Consider the following 25,891-nt stretch of genomic DNA (forward strand, 5'->3'; position numbering starts at 1 on the left):
CGTGAGAATTAAATCAACAGATTGTCTTCAGTTAGAGGCTTCTTCAGAACTGCTGAGATAATGACCCCCAAAAGCTTAGCTTAAGGTTACAGCAACATTTAATGCTCTCTGCGGAGAATCAAATATGTTTGAATTGAATCCCTGTTTGCAGAGCATTGACCTTTCCTTCCCAGACAGTCAGTTGAACACAAAGCGCCATAAGAATAACATCACCACAGCAGCTCGCCATGATTTTTAAACACTTTGTTTCATTTCCTCCTTCAGACCCATGTGACAGTCTTTGTTAAAACACCATCATGGTACCAAGATAGGAACACTGTTCCCTATCTTCCATCTCATTTTGACACTTTCACCAGTAAAGGATACAGCTTTCTTTGCTCATGAAGCTTGCGGCACCATGAAATGTCACGGACTGCAGTCGCCAAGGCAGGAAGGGATTAGTGTCAACCAGGAGGCCAGGTGCACAGAGAGAGGAGTTCTCCCTGACAGCTGGATGAATGTGCTCCAGATAAGTCAATTATCTTGCATAATTGATCCCATGAATGATGTGTAATGAAGTCGATGTAGTGTCAGCAATATGCTGCGAGCTATGAAAGGATGTGTAAACATGGTGGTGCCTTCACCAGGAGCAGTGGCTTCTTAAGACAAAATGAAATGGCACGTATGGAAAGCCAGACTCTTCCAAATCAACTGTTTAACCCATCGGTTTGGTAACCTGAACACAGCGTGGATTGGACTTTGCAGTGGAGGGTGGTCAGGGCCTTTAAAGCCTTCACTGCTCAGGCCTAAAATCTATCACAAACACTAACCTACATTCATAACCTAAACTTTAATGTTCTTCTATCAAACTGTAATCATTTATTCCAAACAATCCGTTTTATTAACTTTGTAGCGTTGCTCTTGGCTGCGCTGCTTCCATTGCATTTATCTGGTTGCTATATTTTCTGTCCAATCAGATTTCAGCATCTGTGCGTTGCTATGTCAATCAAATCTGCCAGGGCCTTTAGAATCACAGCGCTGCTGATGTTACCTTAACAATATTAGGGAGGGATGTTTTCTTTAACCAATCAGATTTCAGATTTAGACGGCCCACCCTAGCTACAGCCTTTACTGTCCTCTGATTGGTCAGTTAGAGCAAAAATGTTTACAGCCCAGTTAAGCTAGCGACAATCTGTATTTTTGTCATGATCTTGGCACTGATGATTAGCTTAATTACTAACTCCATTCCCCTGTCTAGCTCTGCCTGGTTTCTAATCACTGCTCATCGGACCCACTTGCTCCTGCCTCTATTTAAGGTGCTTGCATCCAGTCATCAGGGCAAGATCATTCTTGTACTCTCTACCCAGTGTTGAGGTTGGTGAATTAGAGCCAAATATTTAAGCTAGAAACAATCTGCGTTTTAGATTTGCTTTTGTTAACAGTTTTTTCTAGCCTCACTGGCTGATACTATATGGAGATACTAAGACTTCCTGCACAAAGACAGAAGGATGGATTTAGTTTATCAATAATCAGCATCTCTGGTGACAGGGATATATTTTATTTTCATGCTTTGTGCTCTATTTTATCTGGTAATTAGATACATATTGAATCTGAACTCTCAATGATGTGATTATGGCAGAGCTGTGGTTATAGAGGAGAGGATTGCTGTTGTCTTAATTGCTTTATTTGCTTAACTGACCTCTGTATTCATCCTCACACTAATCTTCCTCTCAGTTATACATGCGCTTCTTACATTTTATATTAGAATACTATTGGTGGTTTCTGCTATTAAAATGTGAAAGTGGAGATAATAAACCCTTGACACCCATTGTTGGTCCTAATAGTATATATTTTAAATTCAATTCAGTTGAGTTTATTTCTATATCGCCAATTCACATCACATGTCATCTCAAGGTACTTTACAGTTCAACCAGATCATCCAGTCAGATTGATTCAAAGTTTTCTATCTAAGGCAAACTAGTTGATCGCATCGACTGATTGACTTGAGGGCAATCCCTCACACTAAGCATGCTTGTAGCGACAGTGGAGAGGAAAAACTCCCTTTTAACAGGACTAAACCCCCAGCAGAACCATATATATATATATATATATGTGTGTAATAAAGTCGAAGTAGTTTCTCCGTTTGCGATCCCACTTGGGTTGAATGAATGAATATATATATATATATTGGGAAATCAGGAGATAAGAAGTAGACTGAGTTGAGGGGTGTCCACTGAAGGCCTTGGATACCAGTTGCACCGCTCTTGTATATTATTTTTGTTTTTTATGTTAATCATATTTTTTTCTTTTATACATCCATCCACCCTTTATTTGTTAACAGATATCTTTCAAAGGGGGCCAGAAAACAAATCTAATCCTTTAGGATCCTTTCTCCCACAGTTAGAGCTGACATCACCATCCATCCATCCTGACTGATCCAATCAGCTCTAAATGTATGTTCTGTTTCCTCATCCAGCAGGAAAAGGGTGGCACTGCTAACCTGATCTCAGCTCACTATCTGATAGATTTGGAGAACATTTTAAAAGGTGAAGTTATTCATATTCTGCAAGCCTCAAAGTTTGAAAAAAAAGACAAATAACCTTTTCTTAAAGAACAGGTTTGATGGTATGGGGCTCATTAGCATGCGGAAGAGATTTCTCCTGTCTCTTATTTTTCATCTGCTTTGGGCAACATTTGCTTGAAGGCAGAAAGAGCTTCAAAAGTGGCAACCTTTTTATATTTGATACAACACACCATTTAATATCCCATTATAGCATTATAAACAGATCATATCTAAATTACTTTCACCATAATTAAAGAATCTAAAGGGGAGAGGTCAAAGCTCAAGGAGAAACAGGAGAGCTGCGTTCAATTAATGATGAGAACTAACAGAACTCTGGTCCAGTGGAATCGACTTAATCATGCAAATTCTGTCTGAGGTTGTTGGAGGAACTTGTTTTTCATTAGCAGAGCAACAGATCTGCATGTTGTCTCTTCGTTAAGGCGGGAAATCGGAGCAATGCAACAAGAAAGCAATGAGACGGGTGTTTACAGCGATGACGCAACAGATATTTGATGATTACAGCAACATGAGGCTGCAAGGTGACTTTTTGGTCTTTCACATGGTGACACCCAGTCAGGAAGTAGATGTGGCTGTGGTGCAGAGATTAACCTTTTTTTTTTTTTTTATCAAAATGGAAGATAGACAGAATAGTGTTGCTTTGAAGATTCTCAGTCATCCTGGTCATAGTCATTCTGAAAAAGTAATAAAACAATCCACTGGACTTTGTTTCCAAGTTTGAAGATGTTTTGCTTCCCAATTCAACGATTGAATTGATTCCCGCTATCACCGTAGTCCCCACCCCCCATAGAGGGGACCGGAACACCTCCCCCGTTTAGCCAGGCCAACAATTCCCTCTAACGACACCCCTTTCAGAGACATAGACAGGTATCGGGTATTACAGGCTAACAAAGAAACCAAATGACCCCCATTCCAAAGGGAAGGACCCATTCATCCGGTTTAGTTTGCATTTTTTCTAAACAAAAACATGGCTTTGTTTTTGGTCCACTCTATTAAGCCAGAACGATTTCGGACATTTTGAATTGAAAAAGCTTCCTGGATGGGAAGCGGAACATCTTCAAACTTGAAAACACAGTCCAGTGGATTGTTTTTTGTTTTTTGGAATAGACAGAATAATTATGTTTTGTTATTGGCTTTTAATAAGCCTTTTAGCCCTATAAGCACTGTGAATCATCCTTCATTTGTTCCCACCCAGACCCCAGCCAGCCACCCCCTCTCTAAGGCCCCGTCCACACGAAGCCAAACCCTGGCCTGAACGCACAAATTTTTCACCAAACCAGCCTCTCATCCACACGAAGCCGGCGTTTCGGGGGTCTGTAAACAATCTTTTTTTTATTCAGCCTTCAGAGTGGGAAGATTCTGAAACGCCGTTTTCGCGTTTCCATCTTTAAGCTCTAACCGCATTTTTTTTTTTTACACGCATGCGTCATAGCGTCGCCTCTAAACACGCATGCGCGACCCAGTATCACAACAACAATGGCGCCGTTGCTGCTCATGCTACTCACCCTGCTGTCGGGCTTACAACAGAATCTTCTTCTTCTGGAATATCTCCAGGAAGAACAGAGCAATATCCACGACATAGTTCAGCACCTGAATTTGACTTAACCATGAAAATGGACCCGCAGGGCAACCATGTATAAATATTACTGCGCATGCCCAATATTTCGTCGCTTATTTTTGCTTTGGCACCACAGCGCCACTTACAGGCCTGGCATACATTTTGCAGCGTTTTCATGCATTCGTGTGGACGCTCACATTTATTTTACGTCTCCGTCTTTACGGCAAACGTTTTGGAAAATATCAGCGTTTCGTGTTCGTTTTGACTTCGTGTGGACGGGGCCTAAAGCTCCATCCCTGGTGGACTTCTCTGATCTACCGCTTTCGGCTCTTAGTCTCCTGCTGTTAGGTCCCTTAGCTCCAGAGTGGGCACCTTTGCTGGGGTTGCTGCTGCTTTACTCTGCAGGGGCTCCTGTCTGAGCACCAGAACCCCGCCTGACCTTTCCTGGTCAGAGAGGATCACCGCTGAAAGCCACCGTGATCCAGATTCTCTCCAGAGAATACGATGAACTCAGTAGAGCCAGCAGGCAGCAGCAGGTTCAAAGACGCGGTGGAGTTTGTTGCCCTGCAAGCAAATTGCTGCTGATATGTGAGAGAAGCAACAGCCCTAGATAGTGGTGATTTCACCTTCGCTGTGAACGCACCGTTACAAATTAGCTGAGACATTATAAAGGGGACTGGTTTAGAAATGATGCTTAGTGCTTCTTTATTTGTTTAACATCTGCCATTTTATATATTTTTTTTGTCTGGTTGTGTTTTTCTGCTTGTTTAATGTTGTTTAATCCAAGTTTTATTTTAGCAGTATTATTATAACCTGTTATAACTTGTTAGGTTAACATCAGACAGCGCTGCTGATTCTGAGGGCCTTGTGCAGATTTGATTGACAGCAACAAACAGAGGCTGATTAGACAAAATATAGAAACCACATGAATGCAATGGAAGCAACGCAACCAAGAGAAACGCTATAAAGTTAAGAGAACTGATTGTTTGGCATAGATTAATACAGTTGGATAGAAGAACATTAAAGTTTAGGTTATGAATGTATTTCAGATTGATTTTAGGCTTTGAAGGCCCTGACCGCCCACCACTGTTTGAACTACTCAAGACATGCATGACTATACATGGAAAAATAGTTATCACATTTTTGTATATCTACATCCACTTTTTAACAGGATCTGTACTCTTATACATCTACCATGTGCTCGTCCACAATCATCTCTAGTTTGAGGAAAGAGAACACAGGCCTGGTGTTTATACCCTGCCACAGAGAAGCTATTATTAGAGCAGGTTTAAAGTTAGACATTCAGGACAACTCAAATATTACAGAACCGAGGCTCAGGTGTCTTCAATTCTCAGAGAGATGAGCATTATTCAGCTAGATTCATATATTAAACATCCCTCTATGTGACATACTGTAACCTAGATTTCCTTCTCTGTGGCATCCCTGGCTGTAGATATATCGGTGATGGTAGAAGGAAGCTGTGTGTCTGTTACAGCCATCCAGAAAAGCAGCAGTAGAAGCAGCTGTCACTACATCACAGATCTTATAGCATCTATGTTCATGTTGAATACCTGGCGTGTGAAGCTGGCCCCTGCTCTGATGGACCACACCGTAAAATTCAGCTTGATAAAAAGAAGAACTCACAATATACTCAAGGGGTGTTCTGTCTCAGGTTAAATATGTTACATTATTAATTTGATACCAAAGTAAAAGTATTCAAACACTTAGTAAGAATTTTGTTGATTTTTTTACAACAACTCAGTTTATATCAGCAAAAAAACACTAATAACTGAAAGTGCAAAAGTGCCCGTTCTTTTTATTTTTAATAAAAAGAAAGGGTATAGTGTTTATGTTACAAGCTCATTCTCATCCTTGGTGTTTTTATCCTTATAACAGATTAAACACATTTTAGTGGTAGGAACACAGTACCTATACAACTAAAAATGTTCTAGAAAAAATCTCTTAAATTAGGTGTATTTACCCTTAATTATGGTAATTAAGGGTCAAATAACTATATTTACGCTCAATTGAGCAGGTAAATAAGATGATTTGCCAATGAAATTAGTATTTTTATTTTTCAAATAAGATAATTAGTTAAAATGCGCTTGAAATAAGACAATGCAATTGTTTGTTTAATGTAAATTGTCTTGTTCCATTGGCAGTGTCTCACTTACCTCCTCAAAAAATGCACTTATTTTAAGAAAAGATACTTTATTTGGATTTATTTTTATTTTTTTTGTACAGGATTTGACAGATTACAGTCTAATCCCTTCAAAAGGGGACATTTCTTGTTAAACACTAACATCTAATTGGCTCCACCCACGCTAGTAAGTACTTGCCTCTCAGCATCTAGATGTGGTAAAGTTCAAGTTCTAAATAACAAAGAATTTGGCAGAAATGGAAAAAAAACATGGCTGCTGGTTCCAGACCGACTGTCCTGGGCGTCTGACAAATGGATTATCTGCTAGAACTTCCCATCATAGCCATCTCAGTGGTTTGCAGAGTAAAGTCCAAGAGAAAAACAACAAAAGAAAGACAAAATAATCAGTGTGGAGGATTTTTTTTTTTTTATACGAAGGCATTTTCGCAATCTGAACTCCTCAGGAATCCCACCAGCTGTCTACGATGAGGGACGTGGTGATGATGTTACTGGGATGTAACATAAACTGAAGAACTCCTCTGTCTGCTCAGCTTTTCAGGGGCTGTAAAAATCTGAGTACAGTGTAAATATGGGCGGGGGGGGTGGGGGGGCAGCTGGAGATAGGCGCCAGCATCCCTTGCGACCCCACTTGAGATAAAGCATGACTGAAAAAGGATGGATAATGCCTGGGGAACAGTGTGGGGTTTAGGGTCTTGCTCCGGCACCCAGAGTGGCGGTAGGTGGGAGTCGGACTTGAACTCAGAACCTCCGGATTCCACGAGATTTGAACCTGTGTCGGCTACATGGAGGACTCAGGTTGTCTGTCGCAGTGAATGCAAATATGCCCCGCCCCCTCTGCAGACACTCTGCTGCACCTCTCAAAAATTGTAGGTGTGCGCAGACAGGAGGCCTCTGATTGGTCAAATCTACATCCGCTCTACACTATGCTTATTTCCTGTTTGGTACCTTAGCGGCTTGTTTTGTTTATATGGCCGCCATTGTGGAAAACGACTTGTGAAGTTGGACCAGCTAGAAGAGGGAGGTGCGCGAGAACGCTGGGTCCCTTATTCCACCTGGATCCCCGCTCTTTTTGGCCCTCATGTTCCTTTGTTGTCGCACAAACTTGCCCCCACTTCCTCACCTCCTCGGCCGTATCTAGACTCACAGCTAGTTCCTGACTGTCCCTCCTGCATTGTGGCGTGAAATAATATAGCGCAGACTACGCTTCAATATTGGGCATAAATCAAAAATATCTATGACAAGCTCACTGCGACACTCTGCTGTGGGAGGATAACCAGGTCTTATAGCCTGTGGAAACGGCTCGTTTGTGCTAACCACTGCGCCACCGCAGCAAACCCTCCACTGATAAAGCTGTCTGTCCTCATTGTCCCTCATAAACATGCTAGGTGTTCCTCGGATTGTTTTAGAGGCAGAGATGCTCCGGTATTGAGCCGACAGAGAAGAGAAACAGGCATGAAGAAGACAGGCTGTCACATGAATGTCAGGACCAAAGCAGGTCGTCCAACCATTGCCACCATCACCAGTGCTGGAGTTTCCCCTGCTTGGCCCTAAAGTCAATTTCTAACTCTTTATTTTTCTGATGTTCACTCTATCTTTGTCTTTCCTTTTCTTCTTCTTCTTCTGCTCAGATCTGCTGCTCTCTCTTGCTGCTTTTGGTACTCTTGGACCCAAACACATTCCCACTAAACCAACAGCTGCAGGGTTCAGATCAACTGTGATCAGACTGTTGGTCGTTACCACATCAGAGTACTTTTAAAAACATTCCTTGGAAAAGCATTAGTGTGAAGGCCCGGTTAGATGGGACATACAGGCTGTATCCTGATGCCATCTCTGAGCCCGCCGTAGACCTGCCAGCTCTGGGAGGGAGGAGGGACTAACATAGTGCTCAGGTTCAGAGCATGTCTGTCCCTGCTTTGTCAGTCCTGGAGGTCAGGCCGGATTTTTATTTCCAAACTAACAAATAAAAAAACTCCACATTTAAGGAGAGTTCTGTTATCAAGGTCAAATCAGCTCCTCTGCACACGTCAGAAAGCCTCACTTTCTTCTCTTTTAACACAGCAGGAGCATTCAGTGTTCTGCTTCTCAATGTCTTTCACCTAGTTTCTCCATCACCCCCCCCACCCCCCACCCACACACACACACACACACACACACACACACACACCTCTAGTCTGTTCAAACTAGTTAGCTGCCCTTTGCCGACTGCAGCACAGCGTGAGCAGGAGCCCTGCTGACTCGCCCTCTGTTGATCAATCAACACCTACTAATGGAGAAGGAGATGAAAGAGGGAGAGAAGGAGATGTGGATGGAGGGAATATGGAGACATTCTATAATGACAAGCAATCAGGGACAGGAGGGGGGGGGGGGCTTTATATAGCATATAAGGGTCAGTAATAACATCAGAGCTATTTAACCCCAATACAGGACCTCATCCATGGCCTGCAGTGAAGTCAGACTGGATGGATGGATGGATGGATGGATGGATGGATGGATGGATGGATGGATGGATGGATGGATGGATGGATGGATAGATAGATAGATAGATAGATAGATAGATAGATAGATAGATAGATAGATAGATAGATAGATAGATAGATAGATAGATAGATAGATAGATAGAAAGATAGATAGATAGATAGATAGATAGATAGATAGATAGATAGATAGATAGATAGATAGATAGATAGATAGATAGATAGAGCTTGTTCCATCTAAATAGCATTCAATGCGGATTGCTTCCAAAATGGCGGCAGTGTTTTAATAATTCAAGCTCACCGCAGGAGGCCTTCCTTTGATGATTCACTTTGAAGAACTAGTTCATCCCTTCCCTTCACTCGGCTCGTCGTCTCATGGGTTCGTCACCTGTCACAAAGTCAGCCTGTGAACTATTTCCTCCTTATACTTTTGCCATTATTTTTTCTGTCTTTCCGTATCTATTATTTTTGTTTTGCATTAAGTAAACACCTCCGAGCTCACAGCTTAATCTTTCTCTTTCTGTGTCTGTATTACGCTTACATTGTAGCACATCAAAGCCAAATGCCTTTGATTCAGCCTTTAACTGTTACAGAGATTATAGCAGCATTATTCATTCCTAACCAGTTATGATCTCCTATCAACTGCAGCTGTTGTTTGGCCGTTTGAGAAATAGGTACCGTCTGATGTAGGAAGGATAGAAATGTGGAGAAGGATGTCTTTCTTACTGTTATTGTTTCCAGTGATGAGTTCAGATCCTGCATCTTGCCAAGGATCTCATCATTTAGTCCAATGTTTCCAACCATTGCACATTTGCAGGGACAGCGCACACTTTATAGCCATCAACAACTTCCTAACAAGCTTTCGTCCCATCTGACCAATCTTCTTAGCAAAAAAAGGTTTTAAACATTTTCACTAAATCTCCAAAGGCCTGTAGTTGAGATGGTCGCTATTCCAGAAGCTAAAGCTCACCTTGACAGTTTATTTATCTGATGATTGACATACATTAGGTGTCAGTTCCTCATCAGTTGTGGCGTCTATTTGATCCTAAACCTCTGAGTAACCTGGGCATAACTTCTGCGTAACTTATCAAGAACTTCTCTCCAACGCATATAAATATATCTGACGTGTTCCAGACGAGCGCTGAATGTTTCTAACTTAAGCCGAATCTGCTGCAACTGCAAACCTTCTTTCTTTCTTTTTCTTGTTATTTATTTATTTTTTTTTTTGCAGGGCGGTAAACAGCAGCTAGGTTAATACCGCGATTAAAGACATCTTTTTATGCAGGCCGGATACCTCCGAGCTTATTGCTGGTCCCCTCAGGACACTTGCTTGTGTATCATTTCATGGGTATTACGTTGCCGTGTGTTATGCAGAAGTTACGCTGTCGTTGGATGTAAGGTCTGGACTCCTTATGAATACTTCAAATATTCCCAAAATTAGAAAAAATACATAAAAAGTTGAGCATATGCCAGCGTTTTAGGAGATTTTGGGATAAATCATCAAGGTGTGACAGGGGCCTAAATGTTATCCTGCTTCATCCAATCCCTAATCAGTTTTTAAGTGTCTTTTAAACATTATCCTGCTGGATCTCCTGGTTGTGTCCAAATTTTTATCATGTCATTCTTGACTACTTATTAACTCTACATCTTCTCTGTTTTAGGTATACTCTACAAAGGCAATGGTGAGAACGTATTCATCTCCCAGCAGCCCCCTGTCATCAGCAGCATTATGGGTAAGTATAGACGCTGTTATTGTCTACGCTGACGATCACATGCTAATCATGATAGATGCTTCTTTACTCCATCCAGTGGAGGAAAGGTTAAGCTTCTCCCTGTCAGGCTTCTGCTGTTTTTGTTTACTGTAGCTTTTTTGTTGCACTGTAAGGTTCACATAATCAGACAAATCTCCAGACAGCAACAATAACCTGATTTGTTCTCTAATAATGATTTCATTTAAGGAAGAAAAGTGATCCATACAAACCTATGAAGAAGCTGTGATTAACTACATTGTTTGGTTGGCCTAATTTTTCTGCCTGACCTCTGTAACCAATACGTCACTTTAACAAAACCTGGCAGAACTAAGTAGACATCATGAAGATTAGAGATGGCGTTACAGCAGAGCCTGATAGTTTCCTCCCCAACCATGAACCATAGAGAGAGACGCTCTGCACAAATCTACGAAACACTGGTGAACGTTTTCAGGAGCAGCTGGTTTACAAAACGTACTCCTAGAATGCTACCACAGCTCATGTAGGAGGTAACACAAGAACCCAGATGAACAACCAAATCGCTGCTGGCTTCAGTGGTCCTTTTTATTAGTAAGAACACTTGATGTTTAATGAAGTTTTCAGTAAAATGGGAGGCAGATCTTTTAGTTATCAGACTCCTCTCCTGTGGAACCAACTACCAGTTTTAGTCCGTGAGGCAGACACCCTGTCTACTTTTAAGGCTAGGATTAAAACTTTCCTTTTTGATAAAGCTTCTAGTTAGAGTGGCTCAGGTTATCCTGAGCTATCTCTATAGTTATGCTGCTATAGGCTTAGACTGCTGGAGGACTTTTTCATCATTCTGCTTCATTCTATCTCTATTCTCCCACTCTGCAGTATTTGTTAGTTAAATCTCTAACGTTCTGCTCTCTCTGATCTATCAGATGAAAGAAGGAAATTCTAGAAACCTCTTTGAGCGGCCATCTACCTTTTATGAGAATAAAGTCGTAAAATTATGAGAATAAAGTCGTAAAATTACGAGAAACAAGTTGTATTTTATGACAACTCCTACAAGAAGCACTTTCTTCCCTAAAATGACGAACGTCGTGATCATGTAAAGTTATACTTTGGCTCTGGTTACATAAATAAGAAAATCTTTTAGCACCAGCATCAAACTGAGCAGGAGGTCAAAGTGGACTCTGATTGGTGGAGCTGGTCAGCCGTCATCTGCTGGTTGAAGCTCCAAGCTTTCTTTCTGAAACAGGTTGTTGTTGTACAATTACTTTATTCCTTTAATATTACAACTTTTTTTCTTGTAATGTTATGACTTTCTTCCCAAAATTTAAACATTAAAAAAATCTCTAGCCTGGCCCTAATACTCCATAGTAAATTGCTTCATCTGGAAAAACCTTTTATTTTGGTTTGTGATGAACAACAATTTGGGGCAGCACCGAGTCCAACTACAAAGAAATGAATATGTCTGGATGAAGCTAACGGGAACAGACCAGGTGAAGCTACTATGAGAAAAAGCAGAGAGAGCAGAACGTTAGAGATTGAACTAACAGATTCTGCAGAGTGGGAGAATAGAGAGAGAATGAAGCAGAATGATGAAAAAGGGGTCTCTATGTCCTCCAGCAGTCTAAGCCTATAGCAGCAAAGAACACTTGTCTGAAGTTTAATTATTTCTGAAACATTGAACTGACAAAACTGCAAGGATGGTGGAAATCAAAGTTGTTTTCTTTTTATGGCACTGAATCTGCTGACAATGCAAGGTATTTCTCATCTAAAGTAGTTTCAGTGAGTAAAGGTGAACCTGAACCTGTGTGAACCTGTGTCTCCAGGAAACGGTCGCAGGCGCAGCATCTCCTGCCCCAGCTGTAACGGACAGGCAGAGGGCAACAAGCTGCTGGCGCCACTTGCCCTCGCCTGTGGGGCGGATGGCAGCATTTTTGTTGGGGACTTTAACTACATCAGGAGGATCTACCCTTCTGGGAACGTTAGCAGCGTCATGGAGCTGAGGTAACTGGGGGGGGTCTACCTTTAAAGTCAAACTTCTCAAACTCCACTTCATCCATGTTTGTACAGTTCTCAGATGATCCATTCTCACGCTTCGTGTTCAATGTTTCTTAAATCTCCAACCCTAACATCTATCTGAAATCTTTCTTCCAATGATTTCTGCAGAGCATGATTTCAGTTTGTTGCATTGCTTGTTTCTCTTGTAAGTAAATCAATCAAGCTGTCTACTAACTCATGTCTCTTCTGTGTTTCCTTGCCTTTGCTTGCACTGTGTTAAAGAAACAAAGATTTCAGGCATAGGTAAGAGAGGCTGAACCTTTTTGCCCTTTTTATATCTTTCCTCTTTTATTGTACTCTCAGCTTATTTTAGAAATCCGATTTATTTTCTCCCCCCTCTTTGGGGGATGTCATTTGCCTGTAATGAACACCTTTAACTAAGCAGAGTAAAACAAATATATAATTGACATTGTGAGAGAGAGCCCTAAAATAAGAAGCTGTCATCTTGCTTTTTTTCCTCTGATTCATTTCTCCTTCACTGTCACTCCCTTTCTTCCTCTTGTCTTGACCTGTTTTCACACAAAATCAAGCCCCATCGACTGCTTGTCAGCTCACATGAACAGCAAAGCATCACTTTAGCTGCAGCTCTTAGCAAGGAGAGGAGTTGGCTAGAGGAGGCTGGGTTCGGTAGCAACGCTGTGATCCGTCTCCTTCAGAATGGAAACCATTTTAATTACATGACGTAAAAATATTTAGTCTTAGGAGACTTGTATGGCCGTGTTAGATGGGATACTAGGTAAATGTAAAAACCACCCTCCATTAGCCACATCTCTGTCGATTGTTAAGGAAGGTTATGCAACTTTTATGCAGTTAAAAGACCCTGAATCCACAGCTGTGGTTTATATAATTAAAGAGCAGAATTCAGTTTGACACAAACTGTTTTCCGTCCATCACTCTTTCTCATCACTTTTCTGTCTGGATTTCAGCTGCCGATGGTGAAAAATTCAAAATTAGGCACAGTTATAAATACCTCCATGTTCCAGCAGTGCCTTCCTAAGTCAGCTGTTCCCATCTTCTTTGGACATGTTGAAAAAGTCCACAGCATGAGACTCTCTGGACGTGTCACAGCGCCCACACATCATGCATTCAGGGTGTCACTACCTGACCTGCACCGGTGTTCTGTCAGATGAGCATACCCGGTCAGACCAGCATCCCCATAGTCAATACCCATTTATCTCTTTAGATTATCTCTTTAGTTTGTCTTTTTAGTTTATCCTTTAGTTTATCTCTTTAGTTTATCCCTTACATTTATCCCTTGAATTTATCTCTTTAGTTTATGTCTTTAGGTTTGTCTCTTTAGTTTATCTCTAGATTATCTATTTAGTTTGACTCTTTAGTTTATCTCTAGATTATCTATTTAGTTTGACTCTTTAGTTTATCTCTAGATTACCTATTTAGTTTGACTCTTTAGTTTATCTCTAGATTATCTATTTAGTTTGACTCTTTAGTTTATCTCTAGATTATCTATTTAGTTTGACTCTTTAGTTTATCTCTAGATTACCTATTTAGTTTGACTCTTTAGTTTATCTCTAGATTATCTATTTAGTTTGACTCTTTAGTTTATCTCTAGATTATCTATTTAGTTTGACTCTTTAGTTTATCTCTAGATTATCTATTTAGTTTGACTCTTTAGTTTATCTCTAGATTATCTATTTAGTTTGACTCTTTAGTTTATCTCTAGATTATCTATTTAGTTTGACTCTTTAGTTTATCTCTAGATTATCTATTTAGTTTGACTCTTTAGTTTATCTCTAGATTATCTATTTAGTTTGACTCTTTAGTTTATCCCTTTAATTTATCTCTTTAGTTTATCTCTTAAGTTTTTCTCTATAGTTTATTTCTTTAGTTTATCTATTTAATTTATATCTTTCATTTATCTCTCTAGTTTGTCTCTTTAGTTTATCTCTAGTTTATCTCTTTAGTTTATCTCTTTAGTTTATCTGTTTAGTTTATTTCTTTAGTTTATCCATTTAATTTATATCTTTAATTTATCTCTTTAAGTTATCTCTTTGGTTTATCCCTTTAGTCATTTACAAAAAACCTATTTAATTACTTACTTTTTGGTTTTTTGAAGCGTATGGTGATGTGTTAATCTTTATGTGAAAAAATAATTTGCATACATAAAATGCTTTTTTCATAGCTGTACTACCATAGATACTGCTAACTCTCCATACAGTATGCTAGTGACAATCTTATCTGTAAGTGCATGAAAAAAAAAGAAGGAAAGTCTAGGAAACCTGTGTAAACGACACATCACTACGTCACTTCTAAGGAATTTAAACTAATTGCTTCTGAAATATTCCAGGATTAATGCTGATTGTTATCAGATTAACTAATTTAATTAGAACTGAAAGTTATGCTACAATATGTAAATGCACAGTATCCTCGGCCTGCTCAGTGCTTGAAGCTGCTCTAGCTGATGGTGGCTGACCTGATTCCTGATTAGTTTGACTCATAATAGTTTTAGATATAATACGTACCTTAGCCGATCCTTCAGGCATGACTTGTTGACACCCCTTGTTGCGGGTTATTTAGTAGTTTCATGATGTGACAGAAATATTATGACACAGTTTGTTTACTGTACTTTGCCAAATTTTATTATTATTATATTTTATTTATTTAGCTTAAATAAGTTTGCACTAGAAAAAAAATGACATATTAAAGAAACATATAAAGAAATACAGAGACATACCAAGAAAACCAGAGTTCCTACATAATACGTTTATATATAAATGAGATTTGTATCATCATGTCTATTTGTAAAATCTTGAAGATTATCAGTTTAAGCTGAGTATGAATGTTAACGTTGTTCTAAGTGAAAAGTTTTTCTCACCGACTCACAGAATGTTTGCTGCAGTATAAATCTGTCAGGAATCATTGAATTCCTGCAGCCTGAGCGCACAGAGCAGCCAGCATCCAAAGAGCAGAGGGGATTCTGCAACTGGATTTATTTGGATTCAAAGCAAACTGAACACATGGAAAACAATCTACATGTTTAAGGATAAAAACCGAAATAAAGCAGCTGCCCTGCCAGCATGTAGTTTTCTTCAGTGAGTAACGACAAACCGAATAAAAAATCCTTCCTTGTTCATTAATAAAGTCCAGAGCAGATTAAAGACTCGCCGCTCTATGCTGGTTAAAACCGTCCCTGCTGTGGTTTCTCTGGCTCCGCTTATTTATTACAGGGAAAAAAAGGGGAGCTTTTAAATTGCTCCCAGTTATTTCAGGTTGATTTGATATGAATGAAGACCTGATGGATACGGCCTCGTTTCTTTGGCATTAAAAGGAACAATTAAATTCAGCTCCTAAGTGTCATTAAATTCATTAGATCTCAATATTACAGCATTTTTAAAAATTTTGTTCCAAATCCTGACCGATGCTGACCCGTTCTTAGAGAATAGAGGTACTGTTTGTGTTTCTGGAGCTGACCTAGTGTTCTCAGGGGCTCCAGCTTTTAGCTTGTGTGCTGTCAAAGGTCCATCATCCATGAAAACTCTTGTTCTCCATCATTCTGACCTCTTTGAAAAGGCCAGAAGCTTCACCTGTGGAAGTCCAGAGGGCTCATCACAGCCTCCTCCTTTAATCCTCTGGACACATATTTTGTTCTGTGTATAAACAAACCGCTTTTCCATCATGGCAGCCATGTTTCAAAGCTCCTGTCCATCTCTGATCCTCAGTCCAAAGGTTTAGACGTCTCTGCCTGAGCAGAACAGAGGTGTCAAAACTATTCATATTTATTACTCCGGTATAAATCCTACTGTTTAAAAACAAGTTTGTAGGAGTCAGAGAATCAATTTAAGCTTTTTACTCCGGTAAAAAATGTAAAACAACAGTTTTTTATAAAACTACTTAAAGTATAAAAGTGAAAGTAATGCAGGAAAAAATGTTAATGACAGAAGCTTTACTGCTCTACCCTATTAAAGGAACATTTTCTACAATTCTGGATGATAACTTCCTTAGACTTCATTTTCTTAGTTTTATAACTAATGATAACAGTGTCACATTTTACAGCAGAGTATTGGGGCCAGGCTAGAGGTATTTTTTTGTTGTATTTTGATAATGAAGTAATTATGAGAATATAGTCGTAAAATTGTGAGAATAAAGTCGAAATATTACGAGAATAAAGTCCTAAAATGAGCAGGAACAAGTTGTATTTTATGACAACTCCTACAAGAAGCACTTTGTTCCCTAAAATGAGGAATGTCGTGATCATATAAAGTCATATTTTGGCTCTGGTTACATAAATCAGGAAATCTTTTAGCACCAGCATCAAACTGGGCAGGAGGTCAAAGTGGACTCTGATTGGTGGAGCTGGTCGGCCGTCATCTGCTGGGCGGAGCTCCAAGCTTTCTTTCTGAAACGGGTTGTTGTTTTATAATGACTTTATTCTCGTAATATTACAACTTTTTTCTTTAATTAATGTTGTTAATGTTACGACTTTATTCTCAATATGGCCCTAATACTCCGTTGTAAAATGTAACTTTGCTTCATCTGGAAAAACTATTTATTTTGGTTTGTGATGAACAACAAGTTGGGGCAGCACCGAGTCCAACCACAAAGAAATTAATTGTCTGGATGAAACTAATTATTTGGAGGGTTTTTATTTTCTTTTTAATGAAAGTCTATTTTTATAAAATGTAAGGAGTAAAAGTGAAAGGTTTTCTAAAAAAAATAATTACTCCAGTAAAGTATAGATACCCAACACTTCTACTTAAGTGAAGGTAACAAAGTATTTGTAGATTGTTGCCGACACCTCTGGAGTAGAAACACTCACCTGCTGCCATGAGCTCTGCACCGGTGGCAGCCTGTGTCGTTCTCCACAGGCAGACATGCTGTGGACGTTCCTAAGCAGTTAACCGCTGTCTGAGGGAGCGTTGATGCAAAGTGAAAAAGGTTTCATAATTAAAAGACAAACATGGCGCCACTCTCCCAGCAGTCGACCTTTCTCAGTGTTTACTTGTTGACACGTGTCAGCGCTGGGTTTCAGGTCCAGTTTCCATTGGCGGTCACCTGTGGAGGCGTTCAGCCTTTGCTTTGTTTTCCTTCCTCCTGTCTGCTGAACCGTCTCCCTTTGCTTCAACAAACCCAGCTCCTAGCATGACTCCTTTGCCCTGCTCCCTTCACTCCATCCTTGCCTCCTTTCCTCTCCATCCTTCAGTCTTTGCCTCCATTTCTCCTTCACTGTTTCACTGACATGTTCGGGTAATCGAGTGCCTCCTAGATGTCAGCTTTCTCTTTCAGCTCCAAATAAATCTACGTCGTGAGAAAATCTTTTAGGGAAAATGTCCTCCTTTATCCTTAGAGACATGCTTTTCTGTTGACTTACTCAAATAGAAAGTGGAGTTGCAAATCGGAAGGGATCAAATATGAAAGTAGGAGCTGGAGTTGTAAACATTCTTTCTTTCTTGATCCTTGTATTTGACTTGTATGCAGGTAAAAATATATCAGCTGCCTTCATTTGAACTCGGATGCACATCTGAAGTCCTCGCTTACACTACTTGCTGCATGTTTTTTTTAATTCTTTGCATTTCTTTAAATGAATTATGTTTGTTTTAAGGCTTTACATTGTTTCTAATGGGGTTCATTGTGTCCATGAAGCTTTGTGTGTTCTGCAGTCGTCTGTTTATTTTTAGCCATCCTAATTAACACCCTGTCATCATCTGCTGATTGTTTGTGACCATTGGGACCCGAGGCCAGAGGCCCGAGCGCACACACAGCCCTAACATGACAGAAAGCGATAGCTCTCATTAAATCAAAGACAGGCTTATTTTTATCTATCACACCCTTTCTTTACAAGTGTTGGAGAATTGTGAGAATTGGCAGAAATTCACACCGTCTGCACCTCTGCCAGCCTGATCTCCACCAATTGTAGCTCTGAATCCATGTTCAGTTGAAGAAAACTGAACATCCTGGCTTATTTATTTATTTATAGGGCTAGTTAGCATTTTTGATCACTTTCATCCCCCTTACAAATGGAGTCTAGAAGCACAAGATCTATATCCAGCCATTCAAGCAAAGATGCTGCTACATGGCTGTAACCTTATTTTAGCATCTGACCATTCAGATTAGCCCTTGAATGATATATTACCGAATGTAAATTAAGTTGAAAAAAGTTAACAAGTCAAGAAAAAAAGGTAAAAAGACGTAACGAACAATTATACTTAGGTTTATAACCTAAAAAATATAGGCATTAATGCCTCTGCGGCCAGTGGTACACTGTGCAATTTTTTGCCCTTTTCCGGCCGACTTTCCAGTCATGCGAGAATTCTTCTATCGGCCCGACTTTCAGCCTGATGGTATAGTGTACAGGCGGTAATGAGGGGTGATCAGCCTCTTACAACCACCTCCCCATCAGGAATCGTAGAGTCGGGAGAAAACCAAACGTGTTTAATTTTCAGTCGGCTGTCATAAGGTGGTCGTGGGCAAATCGTACGCAAAGAAGGATTCTTCTTCTTTATCCTCCTCTCAGACAGACAGAGAAGTATTGACATATTTCTGTAAAATTGACAGACCGTAGTAGCCACGTTTGCTCAGCCATGTCTTTGTCCAAATACGATGTCGCCTTTTCTTTTTACGGCTTTCAGCACAAAATTGCACAATTGCCAAGGCAGCACGCTTCACTATAGTGATTTCATATTCCTCTTCTACTGGTTTGGCTTTTGGATAGACGAGTCTGAGTAGCTCCATCATGTGGTTTTTAGACGTACAGTGTGAGCAGGTAGATCAAATCAGAGCATCATGCTGCACGACAAACATTGTGAGCTTTGAACTCACACTGTAGGATGAAACCCTGTAGGTTGGTCCTACAGTGTGAGCTGTAGCTGCGTGCAATGACTGAAAAAATCGCACAGTATACGCCCTGCTTAAGGTTATGTTGTACCAAACAAAAAATTTTTCTTTCATGTTTAACATGATTTTCTTATAGAAGCACTTTATTTTTCTTAATGTATTTGGGGAAGTTGGCTTTTTTTCTTATTCCATTGACTTGACAATTTTTCCCATGAAAATATTCATATTTTTTTAGTGTTACTAAGGCAATAAGGTCTTGTCCTGGATTCCATAACACTTGAAAATTTGATTTTCAAAGTATTTCACTGAGGGATAACATGCCTCATAAAAGTAAAAACCGATTAAATCCATTTGAGTTTTGTTGCATTTCAAACATGGTAGCTTCTTTTTTTAAAAATTAAGAAAAAAAAATCCAGTTTGAATTTGAATTGAAAAAGCTTCCTGGATGGGAAGCGAAACATCTTCAAACTTGGAAACAAAGTCCAGTGGATTGTTTTTGGAATGACTCTGACCTGGATGACTGAGAACCAGCATGGCAGCGACTTTGTTTTATCTCATCTGACCTTCATTTCTTTATTGGTTTGAAACCTTAGTGGTGGATTTTAATGCTAATCCAGTCCCAGTTAGAACGGAATCAGGATAAATTTGGTATGCTGATTGTTTAAAAGCATGCAGCAACTCCCTGTGAAGTGGAGAGACGTCCAGGAGAAGCTGGCTGAGGAGGAGCAGCCGTCTGCTGGGATCCAACATTCTGCTGGATGTTTTTATTTTACACTTGGATTGGGACCCAGACTCCCATCTCTTTGAGTTGATCCGTCTGTCCTGTAGAAAAGCTGGAACAGTCATGGCTCAGCATGTAGATGCACCATTAATGACATCATCCCCGTAGAGCTTTGTGTTATTGGGACGGCACCAGAGTGGTGGTCCAGCATCATCGTCTCAGCCAATAGAGATTTGGAATTCACCACTGATTCCCACTTTTAGCCAATCATCTAAAATCCATAACTGTTTCTCTTTAGCCAACTGGAACCTTGACAACCATGGACTCCTGTTTTCTGCCCGTTTGTTTGTTTTCTTTGTCGTGCATTTTCTGCTTTACGTCGACTTTTTCTGGCTCCGAGCCTCCATATCTGCCAAGGCGTCAGTGTTTTCTGTTGGACCTGCTTCAGATGTCAGAATCCTTTCCATTGTCTGAGCTGACGAGGACATCAGCCAGATACACTATATTGCCAAAAGTATTTGCTCACCTGCCTTGACTCACATATGAGCTTAAGTGACATCCCGTTCCTAATCCATAGGGTTCAATATGACGTCGGTCCACCCTTTGCAGCTAGAACAGCTTCAACTCTTCTGGGAAGGCTGTCCACAAGGTTTAGGAGTGTGTTTATGGGAATTTTTGACCATTCTTCCAGAAGCGCATTTGTGAGGTCGCACACTGATGTTGGACGAGAAGGCCTGGCTCTCAGTCTCCGCTCTAATTCATCCCAAAGGTGTTCTATCGGGTTGAGGTCAGGACTCTGTGCAGGCCAGTCAAGTTCATCCACACCAGACTCTGTCATCCATGTCTTTATGGACCTTGCTTTGTGCACTGGTGCACAGTCATGTTGGAAGAGGAAGGGGCCAGCTCCAAACTGTTCCCACAAAGTTGGGAGCATGGAATTGTCCAAAATGTCTTGGTATGCTGAAGCATTCAGAGTTCCTTTCACTGGAACTAAGGGGCCAAGCCCAGCTCCTGAAAAACAACCCCACACCATAATCCCTCCTCCACCAAACTTTACACTTGGCACAATGCAGTCAGACAAGTACCGTTCTCCTGGCAACCGCCAAACCCAGACCCGTCCATCAGATTGCCAGATGGAGAAGCGCGATTCGTCACTCCAGAGAACGCGTCTCCACTGCTCTAGAGTCCAGTGGCGGCGTGCTTTACACCACCGCATCCGACGCTTTGCATTGCACTTGGTGATGTATGGCTTGGATGCAGCTGCTCGACCATGGAAACCCATTCCATGAAGCTCTCTACGCACTGTTCTTGAGCTAATCTGAAGGCCACATGAAGTTTGGAGGTCTGTAGTGATTGACTCTGCAGAAAGTTGGCGACCTCTTCGCACTATGCGCGTCAGCATCCGCTGACCCCGCTCCGTCAGTTTACGTGGCCTACCACTTCGTGGCTGAGTTGCTGTCGTTCCCAAACACTTCCATTTTCTTATAATACAGCTGACAGTTGACTGTGGAATATTTAGGAGCGAGGAAATTTCACGACTGGATTTGTTGCACAGGTGGCATCCTATCACAGTTCCACGCTGGAATTCACTGAGCTCCTGAGAGCGACCCATTCTTTCACAAATGTTTGTAAAAACAGTCTGCATGCCTAGGTGCTTGAATTTATACACCTGTGGCCATGGAAGTGATTGGAACACCTGATTCCAATAATTTGGATGGGTGAGCAAATACTTTTGGCAATATAGTGTACAACAGCTTGCTAAGGTCTCCAGCTCTCATTCAGCTGCAGACTCAATCCCTGTAGGTCTCTGCAGGTATGGGTTTTCTAAAAGCAACGGGATTCTATCATTAAACCATCCAAGAAGAAACAGGGGTTCTGTTTTTATGTTGCTTCTTGCTTCTCATAGCTGCAGGATATCGATGGGGTAGAGTCTGGATGTAGGAGACCAAACAGCAGACGTCTCCTAAGAAGTTTCCTAAGAAGAGAGCCTTTTCCTTTGCCTCCTTCCCTCTGTCAGCCTGCTGATCTCTAACAGCAACTAATTCTTTCAATTGTTCTGGATGATTATGAATATTTGAATATTTCTGTCTTGTTAGTTGGTCCTCGGTATCCATAGCAACAGATTCAGAGATGCTGATACAGGAGAAAGCATTAGTGTATTAGTTTCCTGCATGATCAGCTGCACACCTCCATCCTCCCCATTAACCCCCAGTTTATGTGTCTTCACCCAGCCAGGTCAAACGGCTGGACAAAAATAGAAAACCGTGATCATTTCCTGACTTTTATCAGCAACACTAATCGTTTGTTTATCAACCGGGTGAATTAGATGTTCATGAACTTCCTGTTTGTCTGTCTCTGTCGCCCACAGCAACAACCCTGCACACCGCTACTACTTGGCCACCGACCCAGTAACCGGACAGCTGTACGTGTCCGACACCAACTCCAGGAGAATTTACCGTCCCAAGATGCTCAGCGGCGCCCGGGACCTCAACAGTAAGCAGAAAAAGCTCTGCGTTTGCAGAAATCAAAGCGTCCCGCTCCATCATTCTTTCATATCGGGTTGTTTGGAGGAACCCTGCAGCGTGTGCATCTGTGTTCAGGTAACGGAGAGGTGGTGGCAGGCACAGGTGAGCAGTGTCCTCCTTTCGACGAGGCCCGATGTGGCGATGGGAGGAAAGCAACAGAGGCGCAGCTACTGGGACCAAAAGGTACACCCACCCCCCACCCCCACCACACCTGTGACCCACAGCAGCTGCTTCTAGATCTAGATCTCAGCACACATGACCAGACACCTGTTTGGGTTCACATTAAAGTTTTCTCCTCCGCCTGACTTCTAACACTGTGAAGTCACTCCTTTTGGTGATTTGTTGCTCTAACTGATCTAGGTTGATATTTCCGTCGTTGTAACACCCCCCCTCCCTCCCTCCTCTCACTATTTCTAGCCTGCCTTTGTTTCAGTGATGTGGGAGACGTAATGCTAAAGGTAAATGAGGTTGTCTAACTGAAGACTAAAGCCTGGATCTGGGACATGCAGATCATTTCCGGCCTCCATGGATTTTCTAGGGATGATCATTAAAGTTTTGGTCATAAATGTTCTGGTCTAAAACATTTTTGTCCAAAACGTTTTGCCATATGAGCACCACAACTGTCAGACTACTTTTTTGCTACATTCCAAGTTATACTTTAATTGTTTCACTCACCTCACAGTACTGGATGCTTGAAACTAAGATTAGCCATTAGCCAATTAGCATTAATTCAACTCTTTTTTTTTCAGTTTTGCTTAAATTTGTGTTTCAACTCATTGGGATTCCACAAAATATATTTTATCCTAAATCTATTAGCTGATCTTTAAATATGAGGAATAAAATAACCAACGGTGAGTCAGAGGGTCCAGTGGGCGGTCTTTAAAGACTATAGTAGATAATGAACCCAGATTAAGGCCTCTACTGAATCTGACTGCAGCCCAGTAACCATAAGAAGACTAATGACTGTTTCTTCTCCCATTTCACTAATTTGCCAACTTTTCAATGGAAACATCTAAGATGGATGCATTGCAAAAAAATATCTCAAAATGAGAAGAAATGTCTTTAAAAAAGTGTATTTACACTTAATTTGAGCAGGTAAATAACATGACCTGTAAGTGGAATGGGTGTTTTTTTTATTTTATTTTTTTCATACCAACCAATTTGCAGGTTCGTGGAGCAAAATCTGAACTTTTCTTAAACCTTAGTATTAAAGAAAAGAAAGACAAATATATGAAGCCTAAATAAGTTCAGCTATGATTATTATTATTATTGCTGCTTCCTTTAATTCAGTTAATTTCTATAGCACAGGTTTACAGCACACATCATCTCAAGGCACGTTACAGTTCACCAGATCATCCAGTCAGAATGATTGAAAGTTTTCTATCTAAGGAAAACCAGCTGATTGCATCGACTCATTGACTCTTCAGCAATCCCTCACACTAAGCATGCTTGTAGCGACAGTGGAGAGGAAAAACTCCCTTTGAACAGGAAGAAACCTCCAGCAGAACCAGGCTCAGTGTGAGCGGCCATCTGCTGAGGCCCACTGGGGTTCAAGGAGACAGAAGCAGACATAGAAAAAGAAGCATAGAAACAAAAAACAACTGTAAAAGGCGGCCCCGTCCACGAAACAAACAGCCAGGCAGACGAGCTCCGAGCCAGCTCCCATGTCAGAGGATGAAGAGAGCACATCCAGTTAGTCACAGTCAGAGAAACAGGACTACACTGAAAAGCAGGCCGATTTCCAACATCTTTAAACAAAGGTGTTGGCCATCAACACCTTTGTTTAAAGATGTTGGACAGCACAGCACAGCCTATATTTCTCTCCAGGATGGAGTCACAGCCAAACAGGAACAGACCAGATGAAGCTACTATGAGAAAAAGCAGAGAGAGCAGAACGTTAGAGATTGAACTAACAGATTCTGCAGAGTGGGAGAATAGAGATAGAATGAAGCAGAATGATGAAAAAGGGGTCCCTATGCCCTCCAGCAGTCTAAGCCTATAGCAGCATAACTATAGAGATAGCTCAGGATAACCTGAGCCTTATTAAGATACAGTAATATATATTATGCACTTCAAATTAGATAATGGAGAATTGCTTGCCCAGAAGAAATAAAAACACATTTTTTTTTCTGGAGTAATTGACTTACTTATGTTTCATTTTTTGCAGTGTGAAAGGTGAAACAACTTTTTCATGATTAGGAAAAAAAAGTAGATGTTAGCATTCCTGATTGCTTCGTTTTACTGGGAAATCCCATCCCAGGTGTTTTTTCTCAGTGGCACAGAGGAGCATGAGTTGGTTCTTTCAGAGGAACGGTGGAGGTGCTTCAAAGTGCTGCTGGCTGTGCTGTGCAGCGATAACTGCTCCATCATGGGATAGAACTGCAGCTCTCCTCTGCGGTATGAAGCAGCACCGGATTGAAGCACAGCTCACCTATAGCACATTACAGGAGGGTTGGGTGGATGAATGTCTTTAGGTCGAGGATGGGAGGAACTCTGGTTTTTGATCATCAGTCTTCAGGTTAAAATGCAGCTTCTTTGTCTATTGTTTTTATTTTTCAATTTTGAAGCTCAGCATCCAACCCTTGTAGCATTAAATTGGAGGTTTTCCCTCTAACAGAGATCTTAATCTGTAGTGTGTCTCCACCTTTTGTCTTACAGCATGCTGCACGGTGCAGCATGTGGGGAGGTCTCCTCCTGCAGCAGAACGCTCGACTCTAAACTGACACATTTCATTAGCTGTAGCTGTGTTCCTGTTAGATTGCTGTTGTCTTTTGGAGGGAGGCAGTAAGCAGCTGAAGCTGAACCCCACCTCCACCGTTCCTCTGGACGGACAGATCTCACAGCTACCCCCCCCTCCTGCTCTTAGCTGCAGGTTTTGCATGTGACTGTGCCTTTTCTCCCTATAGACACATATATATATCCTGGGAGAATTATGAATGCCGTTGGTGCTTTAGAGGAAGAGAATATCAAGTGGGTCAGTATATCATTTACAGGAGCGGCTCTGAGGCTTTCAGCCTGGATCTGTCCAGACAGACAAGGTGGTAATTTAAAAATATCAGCGCTGTGATTCTTTCAGCAGCCTCAGCAAATCACAGAGCGATGGCTTCAACATCTGAGGGAACATACGGAGCTCCGTCACTGTCGAAGGACTGACCAGCAAAGTGTGTCCATCGTTACAGTGCACGCTTTGCAGAACGCATGGAAACCAGAGCTGTTTGTTTGGTCATGAGGGGATGTGATATAAAATCGATGTATTATCTTTAGGAACTTCACTCCAAAAGGTTTATTTAAAGTCTGCAGCTAAGCAAAATGGACCTTACAGCT

At 41.0% G+C, this 25,891-nt stretch overlaps 1 protein-coding gene across 8 annotated transcripts in view; it reads left to right on the forward strand.

Moving 5' to 3' along the window:
• LOC119777832 (teneurin-3-like) overlaps window positions 1-25,891 on the forward strand; it is a 488,332-nt gene that overhangs the window by 419,559 nt on the left and 42,882 nt on the right. For 5 of the 8 annotated variants that reach the window (XM_038276831.1, XM_038276836.1, XM_038276834.1 and 2 more), the window contains 5 exons: window positions 10,415-10,486; window positions 12,301-12,478; window positions 12,755-12,775; window positions 22,411-22,535; window positions 22,643-22,750. In XM_038276831.1, coding sequence (XP_038132759.1) covers window positions 10,415-10,486; window positions 12,301-12,478; window positions 12,755-12,775; window positions 22,411-22,535; window positions 22,643-22,750 — 504 coding nt within the window. The remainder of the gene's footprint in view (window positions 1-10,414; window positions 10,487-12,300; window positions 12,479-12,754; window positions 12,776-22,410; window positions 22,536-22,642; window positions 22,751-25,891) is intronic. The other 3 variants (XM_038276833.1, XM_038276835.1, XM_038276837.1) reach the window with 1 other exon arrangement.

The sequence above is a fragment of the Cyprinodon tularosa genome, unplaced genomic scaffold, assembly GCF_016077235.1.
Source record: "Cyprinodon tularosa strain WSP-4 unplaced genomic scaffold, ASM1607723v1 ctg128, whole genome shotgun sequence".
Taxonomy (NCBI): domain Eukaryota; kingdom Metazoa; phylum Chordata; class Actinopteri; order Cyprinodontiformes; family Cyprinodontidae; genus Cyprinodon; species Cyprinodon tularosa.